The 19,172-nt window shown below is 38.4% G+C and overlaps 1 protein-coding gene across 1 annotated transcript in view; it reads right to left on the bottom strand.

Annotated features, from left to right (window-relative positions):
* Positions 1 to 19,172, bottom strand: part of GRAMD1C (GRAM domain containing 1C) — a 91,579-nt gene that overhangs the window by 23,831 nt on the left and 48,576 nt on the right. The window contains exons 7-9 of the mRNA XM_060099870.1: positions 6,467 to 6,585; positions 3,939 to 4,071; positions 264 to 423 (exon numbers count right to left, since the gene is read on the bottom strand). Coding sequence (XP_059955853.1) covers positions 264 to 423; positions 3,939 to 4,071; positions 6,467 to 6,585 — 412 coding nt within the window. The remainder of the gene's footprint in view (positions 1 to 263; positions 424 to 3,938; positions 4,072 to 6,466; positions 6,586 to 19,172) is intronic.

Genomic DNA, 19,172 nt, shown 5'->3' with positions numbered 1-19,172 from the left:
CTCCCCATCTTAAGGCTTGGGACATTAGAAGCTAAACGTGATGAAGATTTTCAAATTCCAGGCTTCTGAAAAGTGGAGAGAGGTTAGATTTAGCAGCCCCTTTCCTCTGTTTCTTATTAACTTCCATTCTTTTTTTGGTTCATTATAGAGTGAGTCTGTATCTAATGCAAAAACCAAATGCTCAATTTGCACACACCTAATATAAAAGTAAACATTAAAATACGTAACTGAAATTTTACTAAAATTTGTAAGAAATTCTTTACCTTCATCAACAGAATCTGAAGTGCTGCTTTTGTCCAAAGAAAGATATTCATTTTTATTCAAGTCTAGTGATTTTGATGACAGTCTACTTAACCTCTTTTCTGAAGTTAGTGAAGGACTTTTGATCTGTTTCTCACTTTGGGGTTCCTCTTTCCCTAACCCCTAAAAAGCAAACAATGAGATCTTTAATAATAAAGACACTTTGAAATATTGCTTTTTGAAAAATTTATGTTTGTATCACATTTCCAATTCAGTCCAAAAAATATTGGTAGATAACACAGACTATCCTAAAGTCATCTTCTTATACATTAATGAACAGTAAACTTATGAAGAACATCATAAAAAAAGAACTCACAGACAATTAACAACCTGTGAATCACTTAAGTCGAAGAGAAAGGGGACAAAGGACAAAAATAATAGAACAGTCAGTTCTTTGGGGTGTGCAAAGGAAAGGAGTCACACCCAGTTAGTTTCCCCAGACAATACCTGCCCCATCACCTCAAGGAAGAGAACTCACCCACCTCTTAAGACCAGTAACTAAAGGGGAAAGGGAAAGAAAAAAGAGAGATAAAAGTCACATAAAAGTACAGTGAGGGAGAAAAGATTAAAAGGGAAAATTAATTTCACAGCAAACCCATAAGAACAGAGTTGGCTTTGCTGTTAAGGGACTGAGGAACTGGGCATTAAAATATAGTCAATATATACTGCTATCCATACTTTCTGGGAATGGCTTAATAAAGATATGTCATTTCTATAATAAATTTAATATTAGGCATTAAAGTATGAATGCTATTGCTATGTTAGTAGTATTCAAGTAGAACAGTATTATAATTAGGCTTAATAGAACAGTGTGATAAATATAAACTACACAGCAATGAACTTTCTTGCATTGTCTGTGTATAAGCAGATGAAAGACAGCAAAAGCATATCTATAACTTCCTGCCCCATGAGATCTTTGAGCAGCACTGAACAACAGAAGCAGCTCCAGGGAGGAGACCGGTTTCCACTGGCCGTTCAGAAAGCAGAATAACAACTGGGCCCCAGGACTCAATTTATTAAAGGATTATACTATCCTAGTCGAGGATTGATTTTTCAATCAGAGAGTATTGTTAAAATCAAGACGATTTATTTCGGAGTTCCACGCTACGAAGCAACAGGTTTATTAGCTGACCCAGGGTCTCTTTAGATGCTGAGTAACTTTCCACACATATTTCTCCTGTTGTTTCTAATTAAGATATAGTTCCTATTATAAAGAACATGGGCAGATACTTATAGAAAAAGTAACAGTCCCTATTTTTGAATGGTTAGCATCTGGACAATTTTTATTTCTTTGTATATTTTTCTATATTTCCTGAATTTTTACAAAGAGTATTAATTTTATAACTTAAGAAAAACCTATTTTATTCTTGGAAAAAATGTTATTTCCAACTTTTTGTTATTTCCAACTTTGTTGGAAGTAAAAATGAAACAAACTAAGTGACATATGATATTCATGATATTTGAGAATCTCACTTTACTGCTCCAAGTGCAAAAGGAAAAAAAGGACCAAACTTCTAAATTACTTGTGTTCCATAACCTGAAAACATCTATACTAAACATCAATGTATATATAATCAATCTTAAAACATTAAATTATTCCTCTATATTCCATTCCCTTTCTTTAGAGAACATATGACTTCCTTTAGGGACAAAACTAGAAGGACCAATAGGTTAACTATCCCAAGAGCAGGTACAGAAGACATTGTCAAAGAGGCTGTAGGAAGGACTCAAGAAATATTAGTAGTTCTGAGAACTCAGTCCTCAAAGTCAGACTTTTGTAAAAGGAAGAGGGGACTGTAAGAGATCCCCTGTCCTGTTACCACCCCAAAATTGAGTGGTTTGGTCTTCTCAGTGAGAACGTACAAGGGGATTAGCATTCAGAATCACCTCCCTTACACCAGCAGTAAGTTCCTAAGGGTCTCTTGATGAATAAGTTTTACATGAAATCCACAACACAAAATCAGACTGAGATAGGTGCGTGATGATTGCCTGAGACAAGTTTATAACTTGGTGGCCTTTTACATAAATATATTCTGTTTCAATGTTTCCCCAACGTTTACTCACAGCAGATGCTGGGAGCTCAAGAGAAGGTAGAAAAGGTCCACTGCTGGCCACACACAGATTCACCTTCAATCATAATAGCTTATGGTTATTGAATACTTAATATGTGCTAGGGACTGTTCAATGCATTTTCACATACATTAATTCATTTAGTCCTTATTAAAAAACCCTGTGGTGTATTAGTTCCTCATCTTATAGTTGAGGGAAAAAAAGCATAGAAAGGTTAAGGAATTAAGTTAATTTATTTAAGGTCATACAGTTAGCAAGTGGCAGAGGTAGGATTTGAAGCCAATGCTCTGATCTAAAACAAGAAATTCAGCATTGTCCCCAAACTTGCATCCCCAATCAGAAGAACAAAAGTTGTACACTCTTAGCACTCAGAATGTGGTCTAAGTGCCATTCTTCATTAAAACTATGGCTTATTAGAAAAAATGGCTGATACTAAGTCTGGGACAGAAAGTATACAAAATGTGCCTAGGACACATTATTGTACCAGGAAGAAAGGAAGTCATCAAAGATTATTGATTATTTCAAAAGGACAAAGGAGCCAACCTGAAGGGGCTCCCATTGGCAGAGGGGACAAACTGAGTATAAAAAGTAATAATAGGGCTTCCCTGGTGGCACAGTGGTTGAGAGTCCGCCTGCCGATGCAGGGGACACGGGTTCGTGCCCCGGTCTGGGAGGATCCCACATGCCGCGGAGCGGCTGGGCCCGTGAGCCGTGGCCGCTGAGCCTGCGCGTCCGGAGCCTGTGCTCCGCAACGGGAGAGGCCACAACAGTGAGAGGCCCGTGTACCGAAAAAAAAAAAAAAAAAGTTATAATAATAATGACTTCAAGTGATAGAAACTCACTGAAATTAAAAAAGATTGAAGGGCTTATAATAATACTTGAAAAAATAAAGAAAGAAACTAACTAACTATGAAGCCCAGTAATTAACTGGATGTGCCTGCTTTAGTAATCAGTTTAACAAGCATCTATTGTTATTCAAGCATGGTGCTCATAGTTCTCATCTCCCCTTCAAAACAGATTCTTTCCACTACGCACAATACCTACTATGAGAAAAATTCTGCTATCTATGAATTTCTCCACCTTATTATATTTTTAATGATGTCTATCCCCCTTACAGACTGATGCTCAGGGAGCTGCCTGGTAACTCTGCACCATATCCAGCTCTGAACAGAACCACATATTATTCCCACACAACCTCTGCAACTTACAGGCTTAAAACTCTTGTCATAAAATAAAAGAGCAGCCTGACATCTTAAGTTTTTAAACATTTTGTATATTGTTTTTTTTTTTTTTTTTTTTGCGGTACGCGGGCCTCTCACTGTTGTGGCCTCTCCCGTTGCGGAGCACAGGCTCCGGACACGCAGGCTCAGCGGCCATGGCTCATGGGCCCAGCCGCTCCGTGGCATGTGGGATCTTCCCGGGCCAGGGCACGAACCCATGTCCCCAGGCAGACTCTCAACCACTGCGCCACCAGGGAAGCCCTGTATACTGTATTTTTATTTGCTCTTCCATTATGATGAACACATGGCAGCATCAGACAGATTTTAAAAGGGATATCATATACTAACCCCTTTTTGTGGATTTCCACCAATTGACTCTGTTTCTGAAACCCGACCAGTTGATTCACGGGTAAAACTGATTGGCTTGGATAATTTTTCATCTCTCTCCCCACAGCCATCCAAGCTGCTTCTTCTTGGACTTCTGTAAGAAACACATAATAGGAACATAAACAAGGTCACTTCCGCACAGATAGCTGATTTAGTCTCCTCACTGAGGTCCTTTTCTATTATAAAGCATTTTGACAACAAAATTTTTTTTGTAATGTAACAAATAAGCTTCTACTTATAACAAAGCTATCTTCTTAAATCACATGCAAATTGACTTCACTGCTGAAAATAAAATATGCTCATATAAGATTTTATAAACTTCAGAAACCATTAAGAAATTAACCAAGTACAAGTGGCCGTAACAGCAACTAATAAAATGAACATTGCTTATTTAAATTTCAGTTGTGGACAATGAAGAAGCTTTGAAAAGTGCAGGGTAGGTGTTTGAGTTGGATGCCAGGCAACACCGGAAGGCAGTTCTAGATCTCATCTCCTTCCTTCAGATTCAGTCCCAGCTGAGATGGCACATCACTCCAGGAAGGGGAAGCTCCTGATGTCTGAGCACAGAGCCCATCCATCAATCCATGCCTCCCTTCTTGTTCTTCTCGTGCCTGAGAACAGGAATTCCTAAGGTTAAAGGAAAAGCTTTCAATGGTCATAGGGACAAGATTACAATAAACGTCTTGGGACCTTCTTTTCCTCTTTCAGGGAGTGGGGGAAAAACAGGAAAGTGTATTAAATATAAAAGCAGCACAATGGATCTAATTTCCAAACTTCAATTTTATTGAGCAATTAGCATTCCCATGTAATCACTGTTATGTTTAGGCTTAAAGCTCTCCTAAAATAAAGTGGCTGCCTGACATCTGAATCCATATTATCCTGACAAAGAGACAGAAAAGCTAAAAAAGCCTATTCTACTCCACCCAAATAATACTTAGGTCTACTACTCAGTTACTCCTGGCCAGGCAGAATAGCAGGACTCTGAGGAAACCAAACAAGGAAAACGGCTCCTGGAGACAAGACCACCAGCTGAGGGTCTGTACTTGAGGATTTTAAAGATGGAGGTGGATTGTGGAGAAATGAAGGAAAGAAGAGTAAGGAGAGTGAAGGAAAGATTGAAAGTGAGAAGAAAGAAGATGGAAGAGCTGAGGAAATACAGGTGTGAGGTAGATATGCTTCTCTCAGAGATTGCAAGAATGAGAAAAGAGTAGAAGAGGGAATGAGGATCCAGGGAAGTCCCAAGCCTAGTACACTTTATAAGGAGAGCAGTCCAATGGAAATTTTTAACTTTACAGAAAACTAATAAAATATACATGTGTAACCATGTAAAAAAGACTGTAAAATATTAATGCTGAGCTGACACAATAAAAATAGCATCAGTATAACTAGAAGATTTATCTAGATAGAATAAAGTCTTGTACACACATGAGACTTCGAAAGATTTCCATCTTAAGACTTATTTGCTACAGAATTTTTAAATAAATAATTTACCTGATTTTTTATTAAGGTATAATTCATATATCATAAAGTTCACCCCATTTAAAGTGTACAATACAGTGATTTACAGAGTTGTGCAGTCATCACCACTATTTAATTTTAGAACATTTTTATCACCCCAAAAGAAGCCCTGTGCCCATCAGCAGTTGCACTCCCCACTCTCCCTTTCTCCCAGTTCCCTGGCAACTGCTCATCTACTGTCTATCTCTATGGATTTACTGATTCTGGACTCTATTTCATATAAATAGAATCATACAATATGTGGTCTTTTGTGACTGCCTTCTTTCACTTAGCATAACGTTTGCTCTAGAATTTTCATGTATTATCCTTAGTTGTTTTTATTGCTCTGACCTCAATTACCACTGGACCAAAAGCACTTTTATTTGTACAGGTTAATAATAATGTCCACTCTTCCAAGTGAATTCCCATCAGTCAAAAATAATCTCTCTCCACTCTGAATTTTTCCCATATTATCTATTGCTCTTTTTGGCCCTTATCATTTTCAACCATGTATTATAATTTTTTGCATTCCCTGTAGCGCTATAAGCTCCTTTCATTAATGCATTCAATATTTATTGAGTGCCAACTACATGTCAAGTACTACGCTAGGGTATCCTTGAGGAACAGTCATATTATCTTTGTATCCCTTAAAATATCTTCCAGCTAATTTTCTTTATTGTTATCTATAGGTGCAGAGATTTCACTAGGTACTTCTCCATATCCTTAATAAAAAGGTTTACTAACCCCATGCTTTAAGCAAATCCTAGGTGACACAGTTACAAAGTTAACATTTCCTCATCTGACCTGTATTTGCTTACCAATTTAGCAAACTATTCACTGTCCTCACCTTTCACTCATTCCACTACAGAGAAGCAAGAGGCAAATTTCACTGGTTGGTGAATAAATAGAAAGCCTGAATTAGTAAAGTCTAAAATAATTCTGCTTTGATTAATGATTAATAAATCTTGACATTTCGAAACATTTTGCAGTACCTTGGCTGCACATTATCCTCAATCGACAGGGACAAGTTCTCCATCTCTTCAGCATTTAAGCCTAGCTCAGTGCCATAGTTCTGCTGGAGCAGCTGCCAGAATTCCTGTCTGGTCAAGCTCTAGAATGACAGAAAGATTACCCTGACTATTGGAAAACATAACATAGTATATAACATAGTGATTCAAAACTTGAATTCTGAAGTCAAAATGACCTGTTGTGGAGTTACCAGTGTATGGCTTTGTTAGTTATTTCACCTTTCTAGATATCAGTTTTCTGTATCTATAAAAAGTGGGTTAACGAAACGTATCCGACATAGTTGATACTGGGAATAGGTAGATGATGATTTTAAAGTGTGTAATACAATAACTACTGTCAATGGGTGTAAGACATTTAAAACCCTCTTTTTATAAAATAATTTGTTCATCGTTTCTGGCAATTACTAATCTGTGATTTAAATTCTGCAATCCAACCAGTCTACCAGGATGACTGGATCACCATTCAGAATACCAAACGTCAGTTCAGAATCCCTCCCCTTAATTCATAATGTATCTGAATATTTTAACTATATTTGAAACCTCACATATCAGTAAATTTAAAATTATATTTTCCTAAAATATAAAATGCAAGAGTCTGGAATTCAGAATATTTCCGTTTTTATTTTTATTTATTTTTAATAAAGTCCAGTTTGTTCTTTCTTTGTAGGTATCATATCAGTGTTAAATAATCTAATATAAAAAATGCATGTGTTACAAAGGAAGACAAAAACAATAATAGTATGACAACGAACAGCCTGATTTTTAGAAACATTATAGATGGTTAATTACATAATTAAGCAAGGTAGAGGGAGGCAGCCTAACACTTGAAGCAACTGTTGGCAAGATTCTTTACATCTCTCATTCATTCAACAGATATTTATTTAGAACCTACCATATGTGTATCACTGCACTAGATGCTAAAACGGATAAAAATGATGTCCTACTTGCTCTCAAACAACTATAATTTAGTTGAAGAAACACTGCAAACTTTTAAGTAAAAGTTAAATATGACAAGCTATATCATTATTATGTACTAAAGAACTGGTAGAATCAACATGATACAGAAATCTAAAGGAAAGAAATATTATTGTGGTTTAGGGTGATCAGATAAGGCTTCACATTGCAGAAGGGTCTTCAGCTAAGCTGAAGGAAGGACATGAATAGAGGAAATGGAGAAATAAAAAAATTTGGGAGAGGGAAGCTACATAAAAATATAGAATAAAATACATGAAAAACATAAGCAATATTTGTTTTGAAGTCAGTTATCAATTTATCAGACTAATCAGAGTAAAAATTTTAAGTGGGTAAATAGTAGCGATAAATATAGGGAAATTTTATGGGGCAAAAACATACAGACACCTTGAATTCCTCGCAGACATTCCCAATGACAAATACCACACTTCCTTTTTTCTTTTTCCCTGTTTCTCCTCTCTGTCTGGTAGCTATGGTATCTTTGTTTGTTACATTACACTAAATGACCTTCATTACATTTCATGGAAACTCAAAGATATTAAGAGCAGAATTTCTGCACTTTAGACTGCTAGTTCCCAGATGACTAAGATTCCAAAAGAGTAGTCGTTGAAACTTCAGATGTTACTATCAGTATTTCAAAAAGTCAAAAATATCCAAACAGTTACCTACAATAAAGTCTTTCAAGCTAGGTAAAATGTCAGGCCTCTTCGTTCGGAGCTGAATTATATTAACCTAGAGTGGTTATCTCAGGCTGATAAGAAACTCTCATTGGAAATAATGTATCCCTAATAAACAATAATGTTCTAACATTTTATTATTTAATATACACCACTTATTTGGTTGACAAAAAGTCTTTTGAAGCATAGTGTCCATAGAAGAAAAATTAAAAGGATCACTAGTGGTAGAGAAAGAAACCACTGTTCTTGATCTTAAAGGTACCCACACACATTTCTGATTCCCACTCCAGAAGAACCATTTGTGAATGGCTTTTTTTTTTCACAATAGCAGTTAGCTCATACTAATAATTAGCTCAATATTCCAAAGGTGTTATCTTTGAAACAATTTTAGTGTCATAAATGCATGGCTAACTTTATAAAGAGAAACAAGCAATATTTCAATATACTTATGGAAGATTAACCTTTTATAAAAAGTCTTCTGAAATAATAGGTATCAAAGTATTCCAAAAACAAACTAAAGCAAGTAGAGAAACAATGAGCTAAACACTCAGACAGCTTTCTAAGAGTGAAAGAAATGAAACTTATAAGTAAAATAGTAACAACAAAGATACAATTTTATTTGACTACATCAATAAATGTTTTAAATATATTATCAAATACTATCAGGAAGTTAATAGCAGAGTAATTTCAATATACTTTTAATCTGTTAATTAAATTTAAACATATAAGGTTAATAGAAAACAAAACAGAACTCATTTGTCACCTTATAGATTTGCTAATTTGTTAAAAATGACTTTTTCTACAAAGTTGGCACAAAGTCACAAAAATGATTATTTACAGCCATGCTGAATATTCAAACATTAAAACATATACCCAGACTGATATATAATTCTTTCAATAATCAGCAGCAGAACCAGGGTTAAGTAACCTTAAAAAACAACTTAAATTTTAAACAAAGGCTGACCACCTACCTGCTAACAATGGGGGAGGAAGGCTCCCCGTTCAACCTGCTGAGCACCTGAACAAAATAAAGACGAATCAAGCAGTAATCAGATAAGGCTCAAAAGTGAGATCAATTTCTGGCCCAGAAAGCTTTGTATTCTAAGTACGCTGCAAAGTCTTTATCTGCAGCAGAGTTCCAAACATTTAGTGACAACCGTGCTTCAATCTTCTAGTTTTGTTATGAGAAGTTTTCCTTATAAAAGACAAGCTCTACTATAATTTAAGGCAAATGATTTGTCACTTCCTGGCTTGTAGTATCAGCACTCTTATCCAAGGCTGCCCTTCAGAATGCAGAATTGGAAGTTACAACTCACTCTACAGGTTCCTAAGCCACTCCTACTAAAATAGGTTAGGTAAACAGGGTTTTATTAAAGAGACAGTTCCCAATTTCTTCTGTTCTACACACTGATTAGAAACAAAAAATGCAAATGAAAATATCTTGCCTATGCTCAATTATGTAAAATGCTTATTGCAATATGATTTTAATCTCATTTTTTAAATTAAATATATTAAGGGTTAAATTTTCCTCTCCATGCTAATACTTCCTATTCAATTCGGGCAATGTCATCGCTTCTTCATACCCCACTTCTTCAGTACTAATGTCACATCCCCATCAGACTCCTGCATTAACCCTTTACAACTATCAAGGATTGCAACTCTTGAGTACTGCAAATGGAACGTCAGGAAATGTCAAGAAGAATGAGCTATTCAGGTGGAGCAATTCCAAGAAGCAGTCGGCATAACTTTCATCATTGAAAAGTTGACATGTTGATTACTCAATAATTCTTTCCTTTAGAAATATTTTTTCCTTTATTCAGAATAATTTCCTGGCAGGGACCTACCTGGACTATAATAAACACTATAGAGGGTCTCATCTACCAGTTCTAATTTATTTCCCAGAAGAAAAACTTTCTTCTAAGTGAAAAATCAAATCTTGCCCTAATTTCTACCTAGCTAGAAACAGCTACCTAGCTGTTCCATCTAGTCTGGTAAATTGTGTAGACATGTCAAATGCTACTTGATAGACTGCAAGGATCAACCTTTTGGGGGGAGGTAGGGTTGCTAAAATCTAATCATTTTATACAACAGCAGAATGAGGGACCAAAGCAACACTGGAGGATACTACTCGCTCAAACTGAAGAGAGCTCACTATGGGGCTAGCTTTTACTCCCTAAAAACCAGTGCTCTTGGCATATTATGGCAGGTCTTACTGACCTAAACCATAGATACATATCCTCACTGTACCATGGTAACCAAATAGCTATGAGAAAAATATACATTAATTGTACTGTAAATGATTTTTATATACTTTTGCTAAATATAAAAATCCCTTATAGTAAACCACTGGATATGGAGCAGAGCTGAGCTCAGTAGGTTGAAGAGGGAAAACAAAACCTAAGACTGGGCCCAAAGAAAGTCTGGCATGCAGAGGCTGAGTGGAAGAGGAGGGAAAAGGACAGAAAAATACAAGAGAGGTAGAGCAAAGTTCAGAAAGAATGAATTGGAAATCAAGGGAAGAAGGTGTTTCAGAATAGAGGGAGTGGGGCTTCCCTGGTGGCGCAGTGGTTGAGAGTCCGCCTGCCGATGCAGGGGACACGGGTTCGTGCCCCGGTCCGGGAAGATCCCACATGCCGCGGAGCGGCTGGGCCCGTGAGCCATGGCCACTGGGCTTGCGTGTCCAGAGCCTGTGCTCCGCCACGGGAGAGGCCACAACAGTGAGAGGCCCGCATACCGCAAAAAAAAAAAAAAAAAAAAATAGAGGGAGTGTGCCATGGTGTGAAATGCTGCTGAAATATCAAGTAAGATGAACTCACATACACCAAATGCAAGTGTGCAGAGAAGTGGAGCGGCCGTGCAAGCCAGTTCACCATGACTCGGGAGGGCGGGGAGAGGAAGACACAGAGAGGAAGAAGGAAAGAGTCGGTGGGGAAGGGGGAAGCAGCCAGGTCATGAAGAGCCTGTATTCCACGCTAAATAGAAAAAGCTACCTACTAGTTACACATAGAAAGGCAACAAGTTCAGAAGTGCATTTTTAAATGATCCACTTTTTAAATGACTACTTTTTTGGTAACAACCTAAAGCAGTGGTCCCCAACCTTTTTGGCACCAGGGACCTAATGTGAGCAATGGGGAGCATCAGATGAAGCTTTGCTCACTCACCTCCTGCTGTGTGGCCCGGTTCCTAACAGGAACCTAACAACCCCCCCAGGGGTTGGGGACCCCTGACCTAAAGAACAGATTAGAGTGTTAAAAAGAGATCCTTAGGAGACTACTGTAATGGTTCAAGCTAGAAATGATGAGGGCCTTGATGACCAACATGACATGTTGGCAAAGAAGAGGTAAGAAACAAGGATGCACCAGGTTTCTGGCTTGGGTGACTGGGCAGGAGGAGGTATACTTCACTGACCAAGGGAAAATAGGTGGAGGAGTTCTGCCAACCAGAAAGGTAAAAAAGAGGGAACAATATACAAATACTAATACTTCTACACTGCCAGGTTATTATATAGAATATGTGACTAAAATACTTAGCAATTTGCATTTTTTTCCTGGTAAGTTTGAATATTGTACCTATTAGATTTATAGGACTACTGGAAAACTTCTAGATTTCCAAGTAATTCCAAAAGAAAGAATCACTGGAGAGGGGCATAAGCAGTAATAAGAGGTTTGATAAGGCTGAGGAGTCTGCAGGAAAAAGCTGTATGACACTCTTCTGAAAGGTCTCAAAGGTGACACTAACTTGATAAACTAACCACTGTTTGCAGAATGGCCTCAGCACTGTTGACATCCTAGAGGTGCACTCAGATCAGCTGACTCAAACCAGCCACACTCACAAGCTGCATGTACATGCTCCGTAGTAAATATACTAATGCAGAGTAGGGGAACGATCTTTTCTAATCATCAGAATTCGTTCATCCTACCATCCAGGTAACTGAATACCTTGGAAATCAGACTAGTAATCAGAAATTTGCATGATAAGCATGAAGTCAGAGCAAAGGTAGACAGTTTTAAAGGAAAAATTACTGTGACACTGATGGAGCCTGATGATTCATCTCTGTCCCATCTTTGTACATTTCTCTAGTGGTCAAAGTCTGTCTCTGTGACTTTGCTTTTCTGGCCTAAGTCTTAAGTTCTTGGCCTAAGTCTGGCCAAGCCCCCTTCAGACCAACACATTCTTTCTTTATAAATACTAATACAATCAGTAAACTGTTTTAAATCCTTTTCTCCCCAACCCACTTGAGGAACAGGATACTCTCCTGTCATCCTTCAACTAGAGATTCCCAAAATAGGAGATGGAGTGACATGTATCAAAATTGGAAGACGGTGGGTCTGTATACATTGACAAAACACCCCTCATAACCTCCTCCCTAATTCTGACACGTGCCTCCTACTTCTGGCCTTTGGGAATAAGCCTGAAAGCCATTCTGTCTCTTTAAGCTTTAGAATTTAAAATGAGCGCAGATTTCTGCTCTGTTAGGTCCTGGATTTAAACATCTACTCTCAATATGTACTCTTAAATTTCCATGGAGAGTTAGCTTCCCAGTAGCCCCTGTGTACTGGCAAGAGATACCACTATTATATCTCTCAGAGAAAAAATAGTACAAAAAGAACAATTTCATTCTGTACACATCCTGCCTGTATTATTAGCATGAGTAATCCTAAATCTAATAATATGATAATATCACTAGAAACATAAAAGTATTAATGAGGCTGGAGTGGTGGGCTGGGGCCAGATCATATAGTCTCTATAAACAATTAAAAATTTTTATCCAAGGGTGATGGGTATTAAGCAGGAAGCTAACATTAGCAGGTATGCATTTTTTTTTTCAAAAAAAGATGAGTTTGGTTTAGTATTGTTCAGAGGTTAAAAAACTGTTTCTGTAAAAGACCATGGAGTAAATATTTCAGGCTTTGTGGTCCATTTAGTCTCTGTTGCAACTACTCAACTCTGCCTCTGTAGTGTGAAACCAACCACAGACAACACATAAAGAATGAGCATGGGCCTCCCTGGTGGCGCAGTGGTTAAGAGTCCGCCTGCCGATGCAGGGGATACGGGTTCATGCCCCGGTCTGGGAGGATCCCATATGCCGTGGAGCGGCTGGGCCCGTGAGCCATGGCCGCTGGGCCTGCGCATCCGGAGCCTGTGCTCCGCAACGGGAGAGGCCACAACAGTGAGAGGCCCGCATACAGCAAAAAGGAAAAAAAAAAAAAAAAAAAAAAAAAAAGAATGAGCATGGCTGTGTTTCAATAAAATTTTATTAATGGACATTGAAATTTGAATTTCATATAATTGTCATGAAATATAAATGTAAAACCACTCCTACTTTGTGGACCATACAAAAACAGGCGGGAAGACTGTCTGGTTCTGATACAAAACATGGAAGGGGGCGGGGCTTAAACTCAAACAAAAAGTGGAGGGCTGGAGTGGGGAAGGGCTGAGAGGTTCTTTACAAAAGACAGTAAACATCAATTGTTTGTAACTGAGAATGGAGCTGCCACAGTCTCCTGGCCTCACAAATCTCAAACACTCAATGTGCTATCCGCAAGAAGGGTGCTAAACTCAAAGGTTGTGAACTAAGCTGAAGTGCTATTAATTACAGCATGAATGACATGGTGACAGTTTAGACACGTGTCTAAACATTGAAGACTTATGGTAAGCTAACTCAAATACCTGAAATAAACTGTCCTTTCTGAAGCAATGCAACAGAGGAACCTTACGAATGAAAAAAAAAATGTACTTTTAAAAGCATTCTTTCTCAAAGGCACCATATTTGCCTCCAGCTTTTTCCCCTTTTGTAGATTTATCTTACTGGAGAATTAAATAAAATACACACACACACACACACACACACAGACAGATTTAAAATCACTCTATTGTCTTAATCAATCTTACTGGAATAGTCTTTTATCTAGATTAATATGCTATGCCTTTAAGGCTTTATTACGCAAACAGCAAGCAAAAGTAACACATATTTACTTTTACTCTCAAATTCCCTAATTAAAAGTAAACATGATTATAATATTCTGAACTTAAATTCCCTAAAATAGTTTGAATATATACAAAATTTATTATTCAAGTTACTTGTATTGTTTTCTAAAATTTTGTAGTTAGGCTGTGTATTTTATGAATTTTGGTTTTTACCCTCTCTTTTAAGAAATAGTATTACAAAAGATCAAGGAATCTAACCAATGTGGCTTTATCACTTTAAAAAACTAGAAGACAACTGAGGCTCGTAAAATTACAGACAATACTAAGACTACACCAAGCACCTAGCACTATGCCTGGCACCTAATACTTCCTAAGTGGGAGTTACTATTATTGTTATACATATTACCATGTTAAAAAGAATTGTTCTTCAAAGATCATTAGAAGAACACAGGAAGGGTAGCTTTGTTTTTTATTTTGTTTTCTAATTCCTTTTCTGGGTGAATTCTACAGTGTTCAAAATTCCAATTAGGACAGTTTTAAACCTGAGATCTCACCTTCAACTTTCATTAAGGTCTGTATAGTACTTAACATATGGTATATGCATAAACGTTGATTTTTGTCATAGTATAGAGCAGAAATGGTAACCGTTCTCTTTATTAAAATGAGAGTATAGCGATATTTCCTGGCGGCGCAGTGGTTAAGACTCCGCACTTTCACTGCCGAGGCTGCATGTTCAATCACTGGTGGGGGAACTAAGATCCCGCAAGCTGAGCAGCATGGCCAAAAACTTTAAAAAAAAATGGGGGGGGGTATAGTGTCCACTTGAAATAGAGTTGCATGTTCAATGTTAAAGATAACCAAATAGGTCTTCCCTGGTGGCGCAGTGGTTGAGAGTCCGCCTGCCGATGCAGGGGACACGGGTTCGTGCCCCGGTCCGGGAAGATCCCACATGCCGCAGAGCGGCTGGGCCCGTGAGCCATGGCCGCTGAGCCTGCGCGTTCGGAGCCTGTGCTCCGCCACGGGAGAGGCCACAACAGTGAGAGGCCCGCGTACCGCAAAAAAAAAAAAAAAAAAAAAAAAAAGGTAACCAAATAATCCAAAGATCTGAAAGGTATAACTACAGTAAAGATGATGATACTCCTCGTGTACACATCAAGAACACGGGTGACATGAGGATCTTTTCAAAGAGCATTAGATTTCACTCCCAGCCAGCATACAAGACATTTCTTGGCTATGGTGGCCTCAGAAGTATTCTGGAATTCCCTCTCTTTCTCCCACTTCAAAGAGCTTTTTTGGGGCTTCCCTGGTGGCGCAGTGGTTGAGAGTCCGCCTGCCGATGCAGGGGACACCGGTTCGTGCCCCGGTCCGGGAAGATCCCACATGCCGCGGAGCGGCTGGGCCCGTGAGCCATGGCCGCTGAGCCTGCGCGTCCCGAGCCTGTGCTCCGCAACGGGAGAGGCCACAACAGTGAGAGGCCCGCATACCGCAAAAAAAAAAAAAAAAAAAGAGCTTTTTTTTTTTTTTCATTAAATTTCAGATCTCAGTTTCTCCCCGGCTCACCTGTAAGCCTGAAATTTATCATTTCCCAGGAGGTATTTGTTTTCATGAGGATGCATCCCAACTTACCTGAGTGTGATAAGCGCAAAAGTGATTTGCAGAGGACACTCAGATCTAGGGTATAACCAAACGTAGGCTGCATAGCAGTCTCTGTTTCCTCGTTAGCACGAGAGAACGCACCTGGGGGATTCCCAGAGTACTCGAAAAAAATTGGTATTTGGGGGCAGGGTTAGCCATGCGTGTCCCTAGAGCAACACTGGAGTTTTCAGCCCCCTTCCTGCAGCATGACCTGGTAGGGCAGAGTGGAGCTGCAGGGGGGCTCATACCTTAGCACATCTGCTCGGTGCTCTCCCAGGTGGCTGCCATGCACCGCTGGACCTGGCACCCGCGGGCCCACCGCCCTAAGCATCTCCCAGGTTAGGAGCATGGGCATGGGGAGACTGGGCGCCCAAACTCCAAGAAAGACTCAAGGGGGTGGGGGGAGCTTGGGCTTGGGGCTGCCCTGCCAGCCTTAAACGTTCCCTTAAGGAGGGAGGAGGGTCTGTGCTTGGCAAGTTCCCCCACCCCCACCCACTTCTCTCCTCCATCTCCCAACTTCCAGATCACCTTGAGTCCCCCAGCACTCCTGCAAAGTGAAAGCATCCGAGCAGAGCACTGTTTGAAAGACCCAGACCTCAGCAGCTGCCAGAAAAACTGGAAGTCATTCAATCCTAAGAGCCCTTAGGCAAAAGCTGTGCACTCCAGTGAGGAGCTGAGCTGGGTAGCGGGGAGGAGAGGAGGTCAAGTTTCCACCAGCGGTGTTTAAGCTCCTGTTTAAGCTCCTGCTGCAAAGAAGGAGCCTTTCTTATCAGCTGGAAATCTCTACTCTTCCCCCAAACCATTTTTTTTAAAAGTAACAGTTTTACTGAGCTATAATTTACTTACATAAAGTTCACTTTTCTAAAAGCATACAGTATGGAGCTTCCTTAAAAAAACTAAAAATACAGCTACCATATGATCCAGCAATCCCAATCCTGGGCATATATCCGGAGAAAACCATAATTTGAAAAGATACATGCAACCCTATGTTCATTGCAGCAAGATTTACAATAGCCAAGACATGGAAGCAACCTAAATGTCTATCAACAGAGGAAGGGATAAACAAGATGGGGTACATATATATAATGGAATATTAATCAGCCATAAAAAAGAATGAAATAATGCCATTTGCAGCAATATGGATGGATCTAGAGATTATCATACTAAGTGAAGTAAGACACAGAAAGATAAATACCATATGATATCACTTACATGTGGAATCTAAAAACTGACACAAATGAACTTACAAAACAGATTCACACACTCAGAAAACAAACTTGTGTTTATCAAAGGGGAAAGATGGTGGGGAGGGATAAATTAACAGTTTGGGATTAACAGATACACACTACTATATATAATACAGATAATCAACAAGCACCTACTGTATAGCACAGGAAACTCTACTCAATACTCTGTAATAACCTATATGGGAAAAGAATCTGAGAAAGAATAGATACATGTATTTGTATTGGTATAACTAAATCACTTTGCTGTACATCAGAAACTAACACAACATTGTAAATCAACTATACTCCAATATAAAATAAAAATCTTTTTTAAAGTTTTTACAAAATAATGGCTATAGAGAAATAAATGTCTGTTTAAAAAAATTTTTTTTAAATAACAAATAACAGTTTTACTAAGCTATAATTCACATACCATAAAATTCACTTTTCTAAAAGCATACAATTCAGTAGTATTTAGCATATCCTGAGTTGTACAACTATCACTACGAATTTTAGAATATTTTCATCAACCCAAAAAGGTGGCCAAATTCATTAGCAGTCACTCCCCATTCCTCCCTCCCCCAACAACAAATTTATTTTCAACTTCTATGAATTTGCCTATTCTGGACATTTAATAAAAACAGAATCATACAATATGTGTTCATTTGGGACTGGCTTCTTTCACATAGCATAATGTTTCAAGGTTTACCATGTTGTACCATGTATCAGTAATTCACTCCTTTTTATTGCTGAATAATATTCCATTTTATGAATATACATTTTGTATATTTTTATGTATACTTTCATCTGTTGATGTTTCTATTTTTGGCCACTATGAATAATGCTATGAATATTTGACTGCAAGTTTTTGTGTGAACATATGCTTTCAATTTTCTTGCATACAACCCTAGAAATGGAATTGCTGGGTCATATGGTAGCTCTATATTCAACATTCTGAGAAATGACCAAACTGTTTTTCAGATTTTTCAAAGTTTTACAATGCCACCAGCAATGCATGAGGGCTCTAGTTTACCTACATCTTCAACATTAGGTAATGTCTGTCTTTTTATTTTAGCCATCCCAGTGGATGTGAAGTGGTATCTCACTGTGGTTTTGATTTATGTTTCTCTAACAGCTAATGACACTAAGCATCTCTGCATGCACTTAGTCATTTGTATATGTTCTTTGGAAAAATTACAATTCAAATCCTTTACCCACTGTTTAATTGGCTATTTGTCTTTTTCTTGTTGAGTTGTAAGAATTCTTTATATACTCTTAACTTGCACATATTTCCTCTCCAGATATATAACTCTGGATGCAAATACCTTATCAGATATATAACTTGCACATATTTTCTCTCCATATATATAACTCTGGATGCAAATACCTTATCAGATATATAACTTGCAGATATCTTCTCCATGAGTTAGTCGCCTTTTCCCTCTCTTGATGGACTCCTTCAAGCACAAAGTTTTTAATTTTGATGAAATCCAATTTACCTATTTTTTTCCTTTTTCACTTGAGCTTTTGATGTCATATCTAAGAAACCATTGTCTAATCCAAAGGTCATGAGTATTTACGCCTACAGTTTCTTCTGAGAGTTTTATACTTTTAGACCTTGCATTTAGGTCTATGATCCATTCTGAGTTAATTTTTGTATATGGTATGAAGTAGGGGTTAAAATTCATTCTTTTGCATGTTGATATCTAGTTATTCCAGCACCATTTGGTGAAAAGACTATTTATTCCCCACTGAATTATTTTGGTAACCTTGTCAAAAATCAATTTATGATTGATAATTAATTTTAAGATTTTATTTCTAGATTCTCAATTCTATGCCATTAATCTATGTCTAGACTTTTGCCAGGTATACTGCCTTGATTACTGCAGATTTGTAGTACACACTGAAATCAAGAAGTGTAGGGCTTCCCTGGTGGCGCAGTGGTTGGGAGCCCGCCTGCCGATGCAGGGGACATGGGTTCATGCCCTGGTCCGGGAGGATCCCACATGCCACGGAGCGGCTGGGCCCGTGAGCCATGGCCGCTGAGCCTGTGCATCCGGAGCCTGTGCTCCGCAGCAGGAGAGGCCACAACAGTGAGAGGCCCGCGTAACGGGAAAAAAAAAAAAAAAAAAAAAAGAAGTGTAAGTCCTCCAATGTTATGAACCAAACACAGGGTATACTGCCTTGATTACTGCAGGTTTGTAGTAAACATTGAAATCAAGAAGTGTTAAG

The sequence above is a fragment of the Mesoplodon densirostris genome, chromosome 5 (assembly GCF_025265405.1).
Source record: "Mesoplodon densirostris isolate mMesDen1 chromosome 5, mMesDen1 primary haplotype, whole genome shotgun sequence".
NCBI classification, from domain to species: domain Eukaryota; kingdom Metazoa; phylum Chordata; class Mammalia; order Artiodactyla; family Ziphiidae; genus Mesoplodon; species Mesoplodon densirostris.
The sequence above is the reverse complement of the archived record's forward strand: the minus strand, read 5'-3'. Positions and strand labels throughout refer to the sequence as shown.